Genomic DNA, 14,781 nt, shown 5'->3' on the forward strand with positions numbered 1-14,781 from the left:
GTTTGTTTTTTTGCGAACATCACTGAATTTATAGCTAACAGCTAGCATGATATACAAGCGCAGCATTTTCTGTTTAATGTTACATTTTGAACTACTAGCTACGTTTTTCTTTTATTTATACTACTTTTGGAAAGAAAGAAAGAAAATAAGATGGTCAGAAGAAATTTCTTTCATGTTATCGTCACCATGTAACAGTCAGCTAGCGAATTAAACTGTCGAGTTCAGAAGTAGGTTAGCTAGCTGGCTAACGTAACACTTTTCTTGGCTAAGCTTTTTTAAGCCAACTTTGTCCTTGAAGTATGAAAGAAATCCAAATCTGAGGCTTTAATTATTTCTGCTACTTGCTCACTCATTTCTTCTGCGCATTTTATTTGCATTTGGGTGATTAAGTATGAAGTTTATTGCTTATTTCCCGTCTATGCTTGGTTCTTACAAATCACCACTTCACCACTATCACACATCACGCTTGTGTGTTTTTACTCCATTTAACACAACAGACACGTGTTGCGGTCCTTAGCCGTAGTTAATAAAGCAACAGTGTGTATCACAGCCCGGCGGAGGCTGCCTCTGTGCGGCTGTTGCTGGGAGCTCCGGCCAATCAAAGCCGCAGCGCTCCCGTACAAGTACTTCAGGGGGCTGGAGAAGCATGACATCATGCACGGCTCCAACCCTCTCTGCGAAAACAAAGAGTGAAACATCGTTATCTCACCACAGCGAACAGCAGTCGACGACAGGACCGTCTGCACTGTGACATCCCATCTCCATCCGTTACCAAATACGCGCTGGTTGCCCCCCCGGTGTGTGCAGCGGAGTCTGGGGAGGGGCATCCGTCTGTCCGTCCGGGCAATGGCGGATGGGGAGGCCACCGTGTCTGCGGAGCGGGACAGCGGTGATGGGGGCTTAGCGGAATAACATCCCACTTTCCTGCGCTCATCTTTTTCTCTGTGTAGCTTGGTATTCATCTGTCGCCATGGATCCAGAGAAAACGTTGACTTTCTGCCTCGGGCTGAAGGCAGAGGAGGTAAAAATTGCGCTGCACGGCTCTGCTTTGACACAAACACCGCTGCCGACAGCTGCTTCTGCAGAGCAACACGCTTCTCCCCTCGGCCTGTTGTTGTTGTTGTTGTTGTTGTTGACAAACAGTGGCTTCAACTTGTTCTGTACCCATCTGCCTTGTCATGTCTTCGTCTTTGCATCTGTTGATGTATTTCTGGGGACAATGGGTGCATTTTTATTTTTTTTTGCACCACTGCAGCAGATGTTTGGTGAGCAGTAAAGTCAGTCAGGTCTGGTTTGTGTTGCTGTAGTCCCAAGTTTTACAGTTGTGGGCCTTCAAGTGCACAACGACATGTCAAGAGAGTATTATGGGGATTTTCTAAGCTCACTGAAATTCACAGATTTACAAGATTGCTGCCTAAATGCAGTCAGCTTCCTCCCCGGTTGATAAAGGAAAGCTGTAAGTCAGTATATTGTCGACTTAAAGGAGTTGTGACTTGTTGATTTGTGCTGCTGAAGCTGACATTTGATTTCAAGTTCACCATCACAGCCTCATCACATCTAATGTACAATTTCCAAACACCACACTGCTGATTCAGGACCCAGTGCGTGAAGATACTGTTTCCTGTCTCAAGTCTGTTATCGTCGTCTGAAAGCGTTCAGGCTTTTACGACTGTGTTTATAACACCACAACGAAAATGGCGATGACTTACATCTGGAAACTTTGAAAGTACTCAAGGAAGAGACGTCTATGTTCAGCCTGTGACATGTAAAACAACATAGACCACAAAGCCTCTGGCACTGTGAAGTGAGAGTGTTGAGGGGAGAGAAAAGGTGCATTAGTGGCATAATGAGCACAATTAAGCACAGCAGTGCCTAACAGGTTGTACTAGATTTACAGTCCAAGTCCAACACTTTGTTTTTATGACTTCATATAAGCTTCATATACGGCTTCATAGGCTTTTATAGGCTTCATTGTGTCCTATTTGTCTGTCTTGAATCTGGTCAGACGTTGAAATTGAATTTCTTAGACCTGCACGATGACAACAGTTTGCTCAACAGTCTCAGTCTGAGGAGTCTTGACTTCACACTAATCACATATAAACCCATATTCCTGTTTTATAATCACATCCTCTGTCATAACCTTGATTATGTCACACGATAGCATGCTTTCAGTGCATGTTGTCTAAGACCACAACTTCTAATTATCTTCATTACTGATTATTTTGCAGAAGTCACGTCTTCAAAATGCTTCTTTTGTCAAACGAACAGTCCAAAACCCAAAGAATCTTCATTTACAATGAAGTCCTCACATTTAACTGACTGCAACCAACTGAACACCCCTCGTCTCACCCTGCCCTAAGGGAAAAAACGAAAAAGGCCCACTCTAGAGTCATTGCTTGTTCTTGGCTATTGTAGAAACACAACAATTCTTAATTTCAGGTGATTATACATGAAAGAAAACATAATTATGAATATTATATTCCATTTTTGAAAGGGGTCTACCCTAAATCCTGCACACCGGACCTTTAAAGCTGCATTAACTGATATTGTCAAACGAACAGTCCAAAACCCAAAGATTGTTAATTTACTATCAAGTCCTCACATTTAAGAAGCTGGAACCAGCAAATATTTAATGTTGTCTCACTTTCTTCAGCCTCTCACAAAGACTCATGTTCCTCAGTGCTTTCATGTAGCGTGGGTATAGTGAAGGTATATGTGTGTGGCGGTCCCCTGGATACGTTTGGGACCCCGGGGGTGGAAGTTATTTGTGGTTGGTCCGTGGTCTCTGGGGAAGTCTGGATGATCTCTTCACACCGCTGTGCCTGTACTCAGTGCCGTGTGGTGGGTTTACCACAGGATCTCAGCTCCACATCAACACTTCCCCTCTTCACTCCGCCTTTACAACAGTATTGAAGTCTAGTGAGGAACCACGTGATCAGAAACAAGCATACAGTTAGTTTCTACAGTTCGCTGTAGCAAGGTAAAAGAAAAAGTTTAACTGATGTTTAAAATGATAATTTGGCTGATAGCCTTTGTTGCTACCATTGTTTATTGTTGTTGTTTACTCCCCCTGTTGTGCCAGGGAAACCAAGAAATCATAGCCTTACAAACTGATGGCAGTGACGTCACGAGCCGGCACCACATGAGTGTACCGGGCGCAAAATTGATATGTCACAACAGATAAACGTCGCCCGCTGCCACTGGTCGATGTTAATCCGTCATCTTATTCACAGATAAGCTGATTGCAGTCGACAAAGTGAATATCAGCTGATTTAATCTCGTCTTGATGTTGAATCTTGAAGCTAAAAGTTGATCGTCAGAACTCCACTTAGTCTTTGATCAGACGGTTTCTCATTTAAAATCCTCATCGTGCCACTCTGTGACTGTTGATTAAGGTTCTTGTCTGGCCTGTACATCAAGATTTGAGCATGTGGGCTTCTTTTGTTACATAAATGGAATGTTTTGCAGAAAAATTAAGTTTATTTGGTATCACTACAAAACCTTGAGTATTGTATCAGCAACGGCATTGAAAAATGTACCCTGCTGAGAGAGCACTACCTGTGAAGATCATGTCCACACAGATCAGCTTTAAGCAGAAAGGAGGAAGCAGGCAGTATGTCCTTGGTTAGACATTGCTCTTCCACCATAGTGTCATGTAATGTTTTGACTGATTGATTGGTTGGTTGGTTGTTTTTATTTCTGCGTTATCAGAGAAAAGGACAAAAATCTGAAGGATAACATGTCAAGTAAAAACACTTATTTCCGACATGTTTCAAAGATATTAAAAGACACAAAGAAGCAACAACACAATCCTGAAATTCAAATACACATGACCACAATTTAACCTCATCATCCCTGTCCTAAAGTCCTGCATTGACATCGTTACTTGAATAAAAGTATGAAATTGTTAAAACCCCTAAACCCTGCCGGATCCTACGATCGCTCCATCATTACAGCTGCAGGTTGTGTGGACAAGGCCCCGACCTTTCCAGAAATATTAAATTCACCAGGTTGAATTTGTGGGAAAATGCTTAAAATGATGCAAGACATGTTGAAATGTTTCCATTAAATGTAACGTAGCATCATGTAGCTGCGCTCACGTGTTGGGACGGACTAAAAATGTCATATTAACGTATTTATTCTAACTGTGAAGCTACAATCTGTTAAAAAATTCCAATCAAGATAACCATAGAAAAAATGTAATTGTTTCATGAAAAACTCCTGACCTGGCTTCTATAACACCCTCTCTTATTTACAAACTGTGAACCTGTGGATGCATCAGCTATTGAATAAGTGTATATATAGTTTATTATGTATTGTTGCATGTTGTACAGCCTCAGGTCAGTGTGTGGATTCGTCTGCTTGTTGAATTTTGGCTCATTTTTTCATTTTGTCCTGTGTAAACAGACCGTCGTTGTAATTCTGGACCTGCTAATAGCTGTGTGTGCATTGGCTCGTATGCATGTCGCACACACACACTGCAGTTGTAGGGCCAACATTGTTCCCCGTGCTGAGTACATAACCGGCAGCCAGTTGTTAACAAAAGAGGTCTCATTTACATTGCTGCAGGCCTGGAGCACAACAAGCCAGCGAGCCCTCGGTGTGTGTTCACATTGTTTGTGACAGTGGCCTCACATCCAGCAGCACACACGCTGGCATTTTTCCCCCTTTTTACTCACAGTGGGCCTGAGTGACATTTGCAGAGGTGTGAGTGACACGCAGAATTTTTAAATCTGCACAGTGACTGGGTAGCGAAAACGCACGTATAGTGTTAATTTACTCTGCTGATGATATTTGGACGCTAACGGTGCCGATGTGCTAGCATCCATCCTTTTATAGGTAGGTTAGCCTGTTTATAGGTTAAAGGTTTCATTGCCAGCTGATGTGTCAAAAATAATCCCATGCGGAAAATGAATGTTCTTTTAAAATGACTGGATGTTTCACGCTGTATGTATTTGAGCCTTGTCGACTAGCAGATCAACAGAAAACTAATCAGTTTTCAGGCTCACACATGTTAGAGATTTCTGTTTTTCTCGTTTCAAGTCGTTGTTAAATGAACATCTTCGACTGTTGGGCAGACAAAACCAGCTATTTGAACATCTCTGACTTGGAGAATGCACGTCCAACAGTTAGCTGGTAGATGGAAAAAATAATCTGCAGACAAATCAGTAATGAAAACGATCCTTCGTTGCAACCTTTGACTGCTGTAATTCAGTTTCAGAGGTGAGCTACCTTTTGCCTGAGAGAGGGAGAGAGCTCACGAGGTTTGAGGAGCGTGCCTGGGAATTGGTGCTTTCTGTCTGCTCATCTCGACCCACAGAGAAGAAATAGCTTTTGTTAAAAAGCCATTGACCTTCCCGTCTCCTTGAAGAGCCAGCATCTTCAGACTGGAAAATAGGCCTTTAGTGGCCTTTTCTCGTCATGCTTGATTGTAGCGGTGTAATTTGTTTCGTGAAGCGTGTGCCCTTGCCAGCTGCAGATCTTCTGTTTATTATTCACTGTATCACTTTTCTCTCTCCTGCTATATATTTATTACTGTACCCCTCTTGTCTTTGACCAGATGACCATGTCCCTGCAGGGGCTGGATGGGACTGAAGCTGCTACGGTAAGGAGAGCTCGACCTTCACAACCGCAGCTAAACATTTCATACCACTGGATAATATAAAGCATTGTCCACATGAGTAGAAAAAGCCTCAGAGCGTAACCACGGTGGTTGCCATGGCAATGCATAATTATTTGTTAGCACTTCTCAGTCTCATGTGTGGTAACTATGTACATAACAGATTTAGAAACCTCTTCTTCTTGCTGCATGATTGTTGTGGTTTATGGTTGTGCTGAAGTGTCCTGAGCTCATCTCGCCTCATCTCTTCTCCCCGAAGCATTGAAATGTGTCAAACATTTAATATTTAATGTCGGCGTTTAATTCTTCACTTGCTTCTCGCCCTCACACCGACTTTAATGATTAAGATGTCACTGTAAAAATTCTCAGAGGTCCTTTTTATTTCTCATTTTAGGTGGCGGTTCCTCAGAAGGAAGCTGACATGCGCACAGTGAATAAGGTGTGAGATTTTTTACATTTAAATTCAACCTGTGGCTGCCCACAAACATACCGTCATCTAACAAGATAATCTTAAAGGTCCCGTGTGTAAGATTTAGCAGACTGCAACCAACTGAACACCCCTCGTCTCACCCTGCCCTAAGGGAAAAAATTAAAAAGGCCCACTCTAGTGTCATTGCTTGTTCTTGGCTGTTGTAGAAACATAACTCTTAATTTCAGGTGATTATACACAAAAGAAAACATAATTATGAATATTATATTCCATTTTTGCCCAGAGGTCTACCCTAAATCCTGTACACCGGACCTTTAAAGCTACATTAATTGATATTTTTGTGTTTTGTGTCATGTGTAATATAGAATTATCACCTGCTATGAAGCATATTAGCATTTTCCAGCTCACAGTTTTGGGTTATACGGCCCACAACCAAGGATTTAGCAGCCAGATATTTTAACGGAGCAAAAATACAATATGAGAAACAGGACTCTATGATACTCCAACGACAATATGTGATATGTGAATACAGATATTGTGCTATATATAAGTTCAGTCAGATGATAACAGGTGGTTGTGTGTCCTTTTCTGCTTTATCCTGATTAAAACCTCTAAATAAAAAAAATAATAAGGATCTTAAGTCAAGAGTATTTTGTCAAGATACTTTTGCGAGGGTCAAGAACAAACTTTAACACTCTGAGTCTGCTGTTTTCACTGTGGTGATATGTGATGCTGTGTTTCGTCCACTAGGTGGTGAAGCATCAGGGGGGTTCTGGTAGCCGGCCTGTTGTCAGCCCCAAGTACTGTCCTGGGGTGAACAATCCAGGTTACCTGTGTGAAACTGGGCACTGCTGCGGAGAGACAGGCTGCTGTACCTACTACTATGAACTCTGGTGTGAGTCAACTGACTGACTTTTCTCCACTGTAGCGTAGACAGGCTCCTGAGGCTCAGGCTGTAATTTGTGACATTTATCGTGCAGTGCTGCCAGGACTGTATATGCACTTTAACACACTGTGCTGCTAATTGTTGTGTTTTTATGTAACCAACCTGTTGTATTTTAGATATGTATTGGTCCGTCGCACTGCTATGGGCTGGAAGGAACAATATTCTGTTTTTTATGTGTGCAAGTACACAAAGAAATGACAGTAAATTGAATCTTGAAGCTTGAGGACACTCTGAGTCCAGACAGAAAAATTAGATTTTACTTAAATTGCTCTTCCATATTAAGAAGAGCTTATAACAGTATTTTGGTTCTCCTTGTGATTTGATTTCTGTTGACATGACTAGTTATATATGAAACATAATATACAGACAAGCAGAGGAGGAAATTCAGAGAGGGACGATGTCAAAATCATTTCATGTCTCGTTTTCAAACTAATTCAGAGATTTGCTCTTCTTCGTCAGACAGACGGTGATAAAACATTTAGGTATAGTTGATGAATAAGCTTGTTTGGTGCTTTACCTTCATTGTTGTCATTATGCCATTTGTTGAATTTTAACTCTAAACAAAAAAAAAACCCACTGTACTGCCATGGTGAAGTATTTCAAATAAACACTAGGAGGCACCAAACAACTGTTTTAGGCTACATGTTGTTACGCTCTCTAATTGAATCTGATTGTTAGATCTTACAAATCACTTTGAAACTGTATGTTTTTCTTTGTCAGATCAGAGGATCATATAAAAAAATTACATTTACAGATTAGATTAAAGGTTAAGTACATGGTTAAGTTTGACATTAAAGGATTTTTTTTGCCACTCCCCCAACTGTTGGCTACTGAAGACCAGACCTCCACCATACATACATATGTTAAAAAATAAAAAAGCAGCAAAATATGAACTGAAATGAATTACTTGTCTCTAATACGAAGTCGCCACCAAAGCCAGGAAACAAATCTAAAAGTCTGAGTAGATCTAAGATGTAATTCAGATACCAGGTCGACAGTTTAACGTTCGTTTTCATGATGATGAATGTTCGGTTCATGTTGGATACATTTCCTGTTTCCTGCAGGGTTCTGGCTGCTGTGGACGGTGCTGATCCTCTTTAGCTGTTTCTGTGCTTATCGCCACCGCCGGGCCAAGCTGAGGATCCAACAGCAGCAGAGACAGAGGGAGATCAATCTGATTGCCTACAATGGAGCCTGCAACTACCCTTCCTCAATGCTGGACCTCAGTACGTTTATTTATTATTTTATTCCACATATTTATTTAAGAAATATGTGTTTTTAATTTTGGGGTGAACTGTTCCTTTAACGAGCCAAGTCGCAGACCGCACATTTGATCTGATATGTTTCTTCTGTCACAGGTTTTCTGGCTTCCTTCAAGCTGCCCTCCTATGAGGAGGTGGCAGCACAGCCCAGCACCCCTCCTCCGCCTTACAGCTCCGTCTTTGCCCTGCAGGGAGGTGCCATGGGAGGTCCTAGCTCCGCTTACCCCCATCACCACCACCACCGTCACCCCTGCCCTCCCTATCTGGGCCCCGGCCCAAGTGCCCTGACCTCCTCCCAGAGCTCTGATAACTACACCAGCTGCTCCTGCGAGTCGTGCTCTCTCACCTCCCCCTGCAGCACCTCCTTCTCTGTCCAGGTGACAGACGAAACATATGACAGCAGCCACATCTCCACACCCAGTGAAGCAGGGGGCGACTGTGTTGTCATGCCAAGAGGTGTGGCGCACTATACAGCAACACCTTCCCCGCCACCACCGACACAAGTTCCACCCGATGTTATACCTGCAGTCACTCCTGATGTCATACCCGTACAGAGACGGTCCTCGAGTGGCAGCGAAGGAGTCTCACCCTTAGCTCCACCACTCTCTCTTCCTTTACACTCTCGCCCCTCACACCCCTCTCGTCTCCCTCTTTCTCCTCTCATTCTGTTATCCTCGCTCCCTCCCGGTCAAATCCATCCTCTCGTCCTCTCAGACCCACTCGGAGCAGTGGCTGTCCAGAAAGAGCAAGAAGAAGAGGCCTCGCTTTGTGGTCCGATCCTCAGATCAGCTCTGTCTCCCCCAAAACAAGCTCTCTTCTCCTCAAATGTGGCTGTTTTCATGCATTGCGACAACAAAGAGGAGCACAAAAAAGAAGAGGAGGAAGAGGAAGAAGAAGATGACGAGGAGGACCATTTCCGGCATCGACGGCTAACGGGTGACTCGGGCATCGAGGTGTGTCGCTGCCACGTGAAGAGAGAGGAGCGCGAGGAAGAGGAACTGCAGAAGGGGCCTTTTGGTAAAGGAAGGAAAGAGGCTGCGAAGGAGGTGGAGAGGGCAGACATGCTGCACGACAGCGTGGACTGTTCCCTCCGAGCGAAGGGTGCCGTTCAGTCACCGCTCCTGGACGACTCCTCATCCTCCGGCATCATCCAGAAGACAGGCGAGGCCATCATCACTGTGGAGTCCTCGTAAGCTGACGGCCAGGGAGATGCAGTCATACCAGTGGAAATAGTGAGATGCTAATGCTTGATAGCATCCACGTAGATCAAGACTAGTAGGTGAAAAGTTGAATCACTGAAGGAAAGTCTTGTAGGTCTTAAAAACAAGAGGAATGCATCCTCTTGTTTTCTCTGTATTCTAACTCCAAGATAAGCTGACACCTGAAGGTCCTATTTTGTAGTTCATTTATTTGTGGTTCAGCAGAAGGCGTATCTTTTTCTCTAAAGTGGTGAAAATGCTAATGAGATTCTCTTTCTCTGTGTCCATTTTTCCATATGCTAACCAGATCTGTTTTTCCCTACACCCCTCTCCCGTTTGCTTCTGATCTCTCCTTTCTCTGTCTGCATGACGCAACATTGCTGAAATAGCATTTTAGCTCTTGAAATGAATTTTCTTACGGTCAGTGGTTCCCAACCTGGAGGAAAGGACCCGTCTGAGGTTTCACAAGTTAAATGATTAACAAAACAATCAGTTTTTTTACACAAAATTATACGTTTATTTTCTGATGTTTCTCTAATCCAATTATGGATTCTTTGACCTCTTTGGACATTCAAATGAAACAATCTGATCTGAGAAGTGCAAATCAATCTTTGGGGGAACTGCTCACAAGGTGTTGACATATGCAATGTGCGATGGGGTCACATCAATATAGTCTTTCATTTTAAAGGGTCACACAGCAACAAGGTTGGGAACCACTGCCTGATTTAGCATATACAAGAATCAGAAATGACCATGACTGTTTATCATTAACTGACATCTTCTTGAATTGAAATATATATATATATAGGTATATATTCTAGGAGTTTATGAAGCAAAACTACTGAACAATTCATTTTCAAAAGAGCAGCTCAAACAAACTGTGCGTGGATCACTCTATTTACTTTTTAACTTTTGAAAGGGATTACAACTCTGTGGTTGGAGGTCACAGGACTAACCTGTGACCTTTGTTGTTGTGGGGTGAATTTTTGCTTTCACCAGCCTACTTCTCTCTATTTATCAGAGGAAATAATGAGAAAAGGCAACTACTATAACTTGTTCAAGAGGTGTGTTTTATACATTGTGTCTTACGTTGCTCCCTAAAGAAAAGGGGGTGCAAACATTGATTAAAATGTGTAGGTGGCAAAGCTTTACAATGGTGTAATGATTATACGTTGTTGTATCAGATTGTTACATGATTATGCTGTTTAATTAACTGACTGTTTGACTTTGGATTTAAGGTGTTTGAACATGCTCCTGGTTGGTTGTTGCCATTTTTGCAAGGCAATGTAAATCTGATTCCTCCGCGGACGGACTGTTGAGTTTTTACGAGGCAGAAACTTTAAGCCTAATCTCATCACTGATAATGAATGTAAAAGGTTATGCATCGCAGCAACAAAATATATATACTTAAATTGTTTACGGAGAATTTTTATAGCATGACGTTTGACTGAAAACCTCTGGAAAAGTGTCCAAAACTGCATCAAGTGCAGGCTTTGAGAAGACACTTTGAAATGAAGTGCCCATTGTAATGTCTGTCTGAGTCAAGTAATGCTTGTGAAGTGTTCGGAGTGAGGGTTTAAAGTCAGGATAATGCAGTTTATTCTTGCTGTGGCTAAAGATGTGGTCACACATGCTTTTCTCTAAATGCGTTGATCCTGTTTTCTGATGTGGAATAATTTGTCAGCTGATGTCCAGTTTGTTTTACATAGAGAGAAGTCTCTGCCTCAGCCAGTTGATACCCTAGATTGATGCTCTGTACTTCCTGGTCTTAGCCGTGGCAATAGCACACATGTACTCTCTTGTATTTGATTCACAGTACAAAATGTACTGAAGCTTAGAACAGGATTTAGAAAGAAAGAACGTCTCGCATCACATTTATGTACATGTGTCTCTGTAGTTCATTGACTAGAGGCCACTTTGTTGTGTCCTTGACTCAGCAAAGAGCCAACTTAATTGTCTAATGCCTGAAGGCAAAGCTTTCAACTCATTTAGAGTTGTGTGGACAGAAAACGCTTTCTCGGTTCAGCTCCATAACGCCTTTATTAGTCATATAACCGCGACACCAAAAAGGTTGGGACGCCGTGTAAAACATACATTAAAGCAGAATGCAATGATTTGCAAACAAACTTTGTTTGGTGACAAACGGATTTAAGACATTTTCCTGAGCCCATTAAGTGATATCCTTCGTACAATCATGTGAACTCAGAGAGGCAGGCGAGTTGAAAACAAAAAGCGAGCTTTAATAGCTGATGTCTAATGAAATCCAATGTCGCAAAGCAAAAATCCAAAAAGCAAGTAATAAAAGACAGGAAAGTCCAAGGAGAAAAACTAAAGAGAAATATAAAACTGAGGACAAAAAAATCACAAGGAACAAATCAAGAACACAGGGAACACATGAGGAACAGGCACAGGAGACGCGTGGATGGAAACAGACGAATCGACAAAGAGTGAGGGAACGACAATATAAACTAAACTAACAAGGCGACTGTGAACAGGGCAGTTCAGGGCAGTAAAACACTGGGAACACTGTGAGCAGGAAGTGGAAAGTGGCAACAGGACACAAGAGGATATAACTACAAAATAAAGCAGGAAATAACTAACCAAAAACAGAAACCATGACAGTGTATGTCAATAAGGATCAGGAAGTTAGCACATGTTTTATTTATGCTTCACACAGCGCCCTAACATTTTTGAATCGAGATGCTCGACAAATAATGGGTTTGTGTTGTGGGTTATGAAGGTCATGTTGACGTCTTCTGATCATCTCAAAGCTCTTTTGCATTGACCGACAGTGTGTCTCAGAGGTGACTCTTTCTGACTCTCTATCCTCTGAACATATCAACATGAAAGCCTTTCGGCTCCTGTACATTTTTTGGCTTAAGATTGGACAGTTGTTATTTTCTCATTGGGTCTCGCTAATGTGTGTTTCTTAAAGTAAATGGTGCCTAGATGAGAATAGACTTTCTGTTAGGCATTTCTATAGTTTACTGCTGCTATGTGAGTGTGTGTGTGCGTGTGCGTGTGTTTTCTGTAAATTGTGTATAGTCGTACATGAAATGGGCAAACATTTTCTAGCAGTGCTTAGCAGTCTCTTTATAAAATATACGCAGTATGTAGTACATGTGAGACCTGCAAAAATAGTATTTAGCAATAGTATTCACACTTTTTTCCTTACTCTAGTCAATGCTGGTTGATAGGAAATTAGCTGTTGTGAAAAAGACATTTACCTCTTTATAACTGATCCGTGAGCTGTGCTGGGCAGAGGCCTGTGATTGTACATAACACTGCATTTTGAATGCCTTTGGCTTAAGGTTTCTCCCAAGTGCAAACTCGGATTATCTGGTTTTACTTTAGCCTCATTTTGTGCCTCTCATGTGTTAAACATTACATTCAGGTCACAGAGTTAAGCATCCGTGTTTCTGGAGAAAAAAAAAAGTGACACCACTTACCGCTGTCCTGTAGGTATTTTCCAGGTTCCTTAAAGACTTTTCTGGATAAAACAAAACATCCTTCTGCTGATGTAAAAGGTTTTTAAGCTATTTCCACTCAAAGGTGCGAGCTGGAAATAACGTCTCCGGTCCTTTCTCCATGTGTATGATGTGAACCAAACTGTAAAAGCATCATTATTTGTTAGATTTTCTATATTGGTGTTTTGTTTATATTTTCATACAGAAAATTGAATTATTTGACCCTGAATCATATGTCACGTCTTGTTTATGCACATTCGAAAATAACATGTGAGCAGTGAGTCGTGTTATATGAGGGAAGTTGGAAGTGAGTCCCATTTTCTTTCATATTGTAGACACTATGAAGATATGTGAGTGTCAGTGATAGATGAAATGGCTCGACAAATCCATGAAAATATTATGAAGTTATGCAGTTGATTAAAAATGGATGGCTGTGTCAAGTTTGTCTCAAAAGACGGAAAAAGAGGGCACGATTGATTATTTTATCATTATTTATTCTGATTTCTCCAGTACATGTTTTGTCAGTATTTGATTTTTATTTATTATTTTTTTGTGGACATGAATGCTTAAAAAACTAAAAATAGCTCCGATTGGTCGCTGCATTTTTAGACTTTCGTTTGAAAATGTATAAGCAGCATTCTGAATGTGATCTTTATGAATTTGTAGCATCTTTTAGGATGTATTTATGATATATAATGATGAAGTGTGATACTAAACATTAGAAAACATGCACAGGAAATAAAGTCTAGACTTAAAAAGAGAGAAAGAGATAAAGGAAGATCTTTTCCTCATGCAGTGGACTGAATATTTGTTTATCCAGATGTTTTAAACAGTCCTCGAGGACTCTGACAGTGTAGTTAAATCACCTTTTTCAAAGACAGTGATACACAAGAGGCACAGACGGAGGCTAGTTTTACTCCAACTCTGATTTCACATCCAAGCCAAACTGATCTTACTTCAGTGTATATAGAGCCAGTTTGATTTTCTTTTGCCTTGTCAGCAGCTAGTATGTACAGACAAAATGCCCAAACTCTACCCTCAATGCCACTGAAGGCCAAGGCCTGATATAAGACTGTTACCTCGCTGAGTTTTGACTGCAAAGGACTGTTTACTTCTCCTTATCAAGATAGTATTTACTCTATATTTGTACTGACTTTATTTTGTAATGCCAAGAATTGAAGAATTGAGAAAAAAAAAAAAAGAAAAACTCACAGAGCCCACATTGGTATAGCTGAACTCGTTTGCCAGGAAAAAACAAAACTCTCGACTGTTCGACTCCGGGGAAACAAAAGCGTTCACCTTTTCCTCCTTGCAGCTACGAGGCAGCAGGATTTATAAAAGTATCTATATGTGATTGTATGTGGAGTAGTTCAGATTAATATTACTACAAACTGTGGTGTTCTTTGAGGGTATCCTTGTGCAATTCTACCTGCAGCTCTTCAGTGTGTCGTACGCATGTGTGAGAGAGTTATCGTCAGCCGTGTTGTTGTGGTGTTAAATCATTGCCGCTTATTATTATGAGGCCAAAGTTGACTGTTGTTGGTATTTGTTAACATGATATTTGTCGATATAAATATCCAAACATTTTTATGTCATCACGAAGTTGATTTTCTATCTTGGTGTATAGCATAGAGATTTCTGATGTAAAATCCAAACAATGAGATGCTCTCACCTTTTTAAGCGTTTGTTTGGTTGCACATATCCAGGTGCTTTTCTCCAGAAGGTGAGGTTGTGTTTAGGTTTCTTCCATTTGAGGTTTTTTCATTGAGATTCTACCACGTTGGACATCAACGCTACTTTATTCGACAAAAAACTGTGGATTTTGTGTCAAAATAAATGCTAACAAGTGCTACCAAA

At 41.3% G+C, this 14,781-nt stretch overlaps 2 protein-coding genes across 3 annotated transcripts in view; one reads left to right on the top strand and one right to left on the bottom strand.

The window, feature by feature from the left end:
• mxd4 (MAX dimerization protein 4) overlaps nucleotides 1-962 on the bottom strand; it is a gene marked incomplete at its 5' end in the record, with an annotated part of 47,568 nt that extends 46,606 nt beyond the window's left edge. For both annotated transcript variants that reach the window (XM_084363700.1, XM_084363702.1), the window contains one exon: nucleotides 710-962. In XM_084363700.1, the coding sequence (XP_084219826.1) occupies nucleotides 710-962 (253 nt within the window). The remainder of the gene's footprint in view (nucleotides 1-709) is intronic.
• LOC311263545 (uncharacterized protein) lies at nucleotides 938-14,781 on the top strand. Its single transcript, XM_084363692.1, has 6 exons — nucleotides 938-1,021; nucleotides 5,561-5,605; nucleotides 6,015-6,059; nucleotides 6,801-6,945; nucleotides 8,061-8,222; nucleotides 8,355-14,781. The coding sequence occupies exons 1-6, from the start codon at nucleotides 971-973 to the stop codon at nucleotides 9,449-9,451; spliced, it is 1,545 nt and encodes a 514-aa protein (XP_084219818.1). The 5' UTR covers nucleotides 938-970; the 3' UTR covers nucleotides 9,452-14,781.

The sequence above is a fragment of the Pagrus pagrus genome (assembly GCF_965226575.1).
Source record: "Pagrus pagrus genome assembly, chromosome: 2".
Classification (NCBI taxonomy): Eukaryota; Metazoa; Chordata; class Actinopteri; order Spariformes; family Sparidae; genus Pagrus; species Pagrus pagrus.

Coding starts and splice junctions, on each gene's coding strand:
- LOC311263545 (XM_084363692.1), top strand. CDS start 971: ATGGATCCAGAGAAAACGTTGACTTTCTGCCTCGGGCTGAAGGCAGAG. Junction 6,946..8,060: donor CTACTACTATGAACTCTGGT/GTGAGTCAACTG, acceptor TGTTTCCTGCAG/GGTTCTGGCTGCTGTGGACG. Junction 8,223..8,354: donor TTCCTCAATGCTGGACCTCA/GTACGTTTATTT, acceptor CTTCTGTCACAG/GTTTTCTGGCTTCCTTCAAG.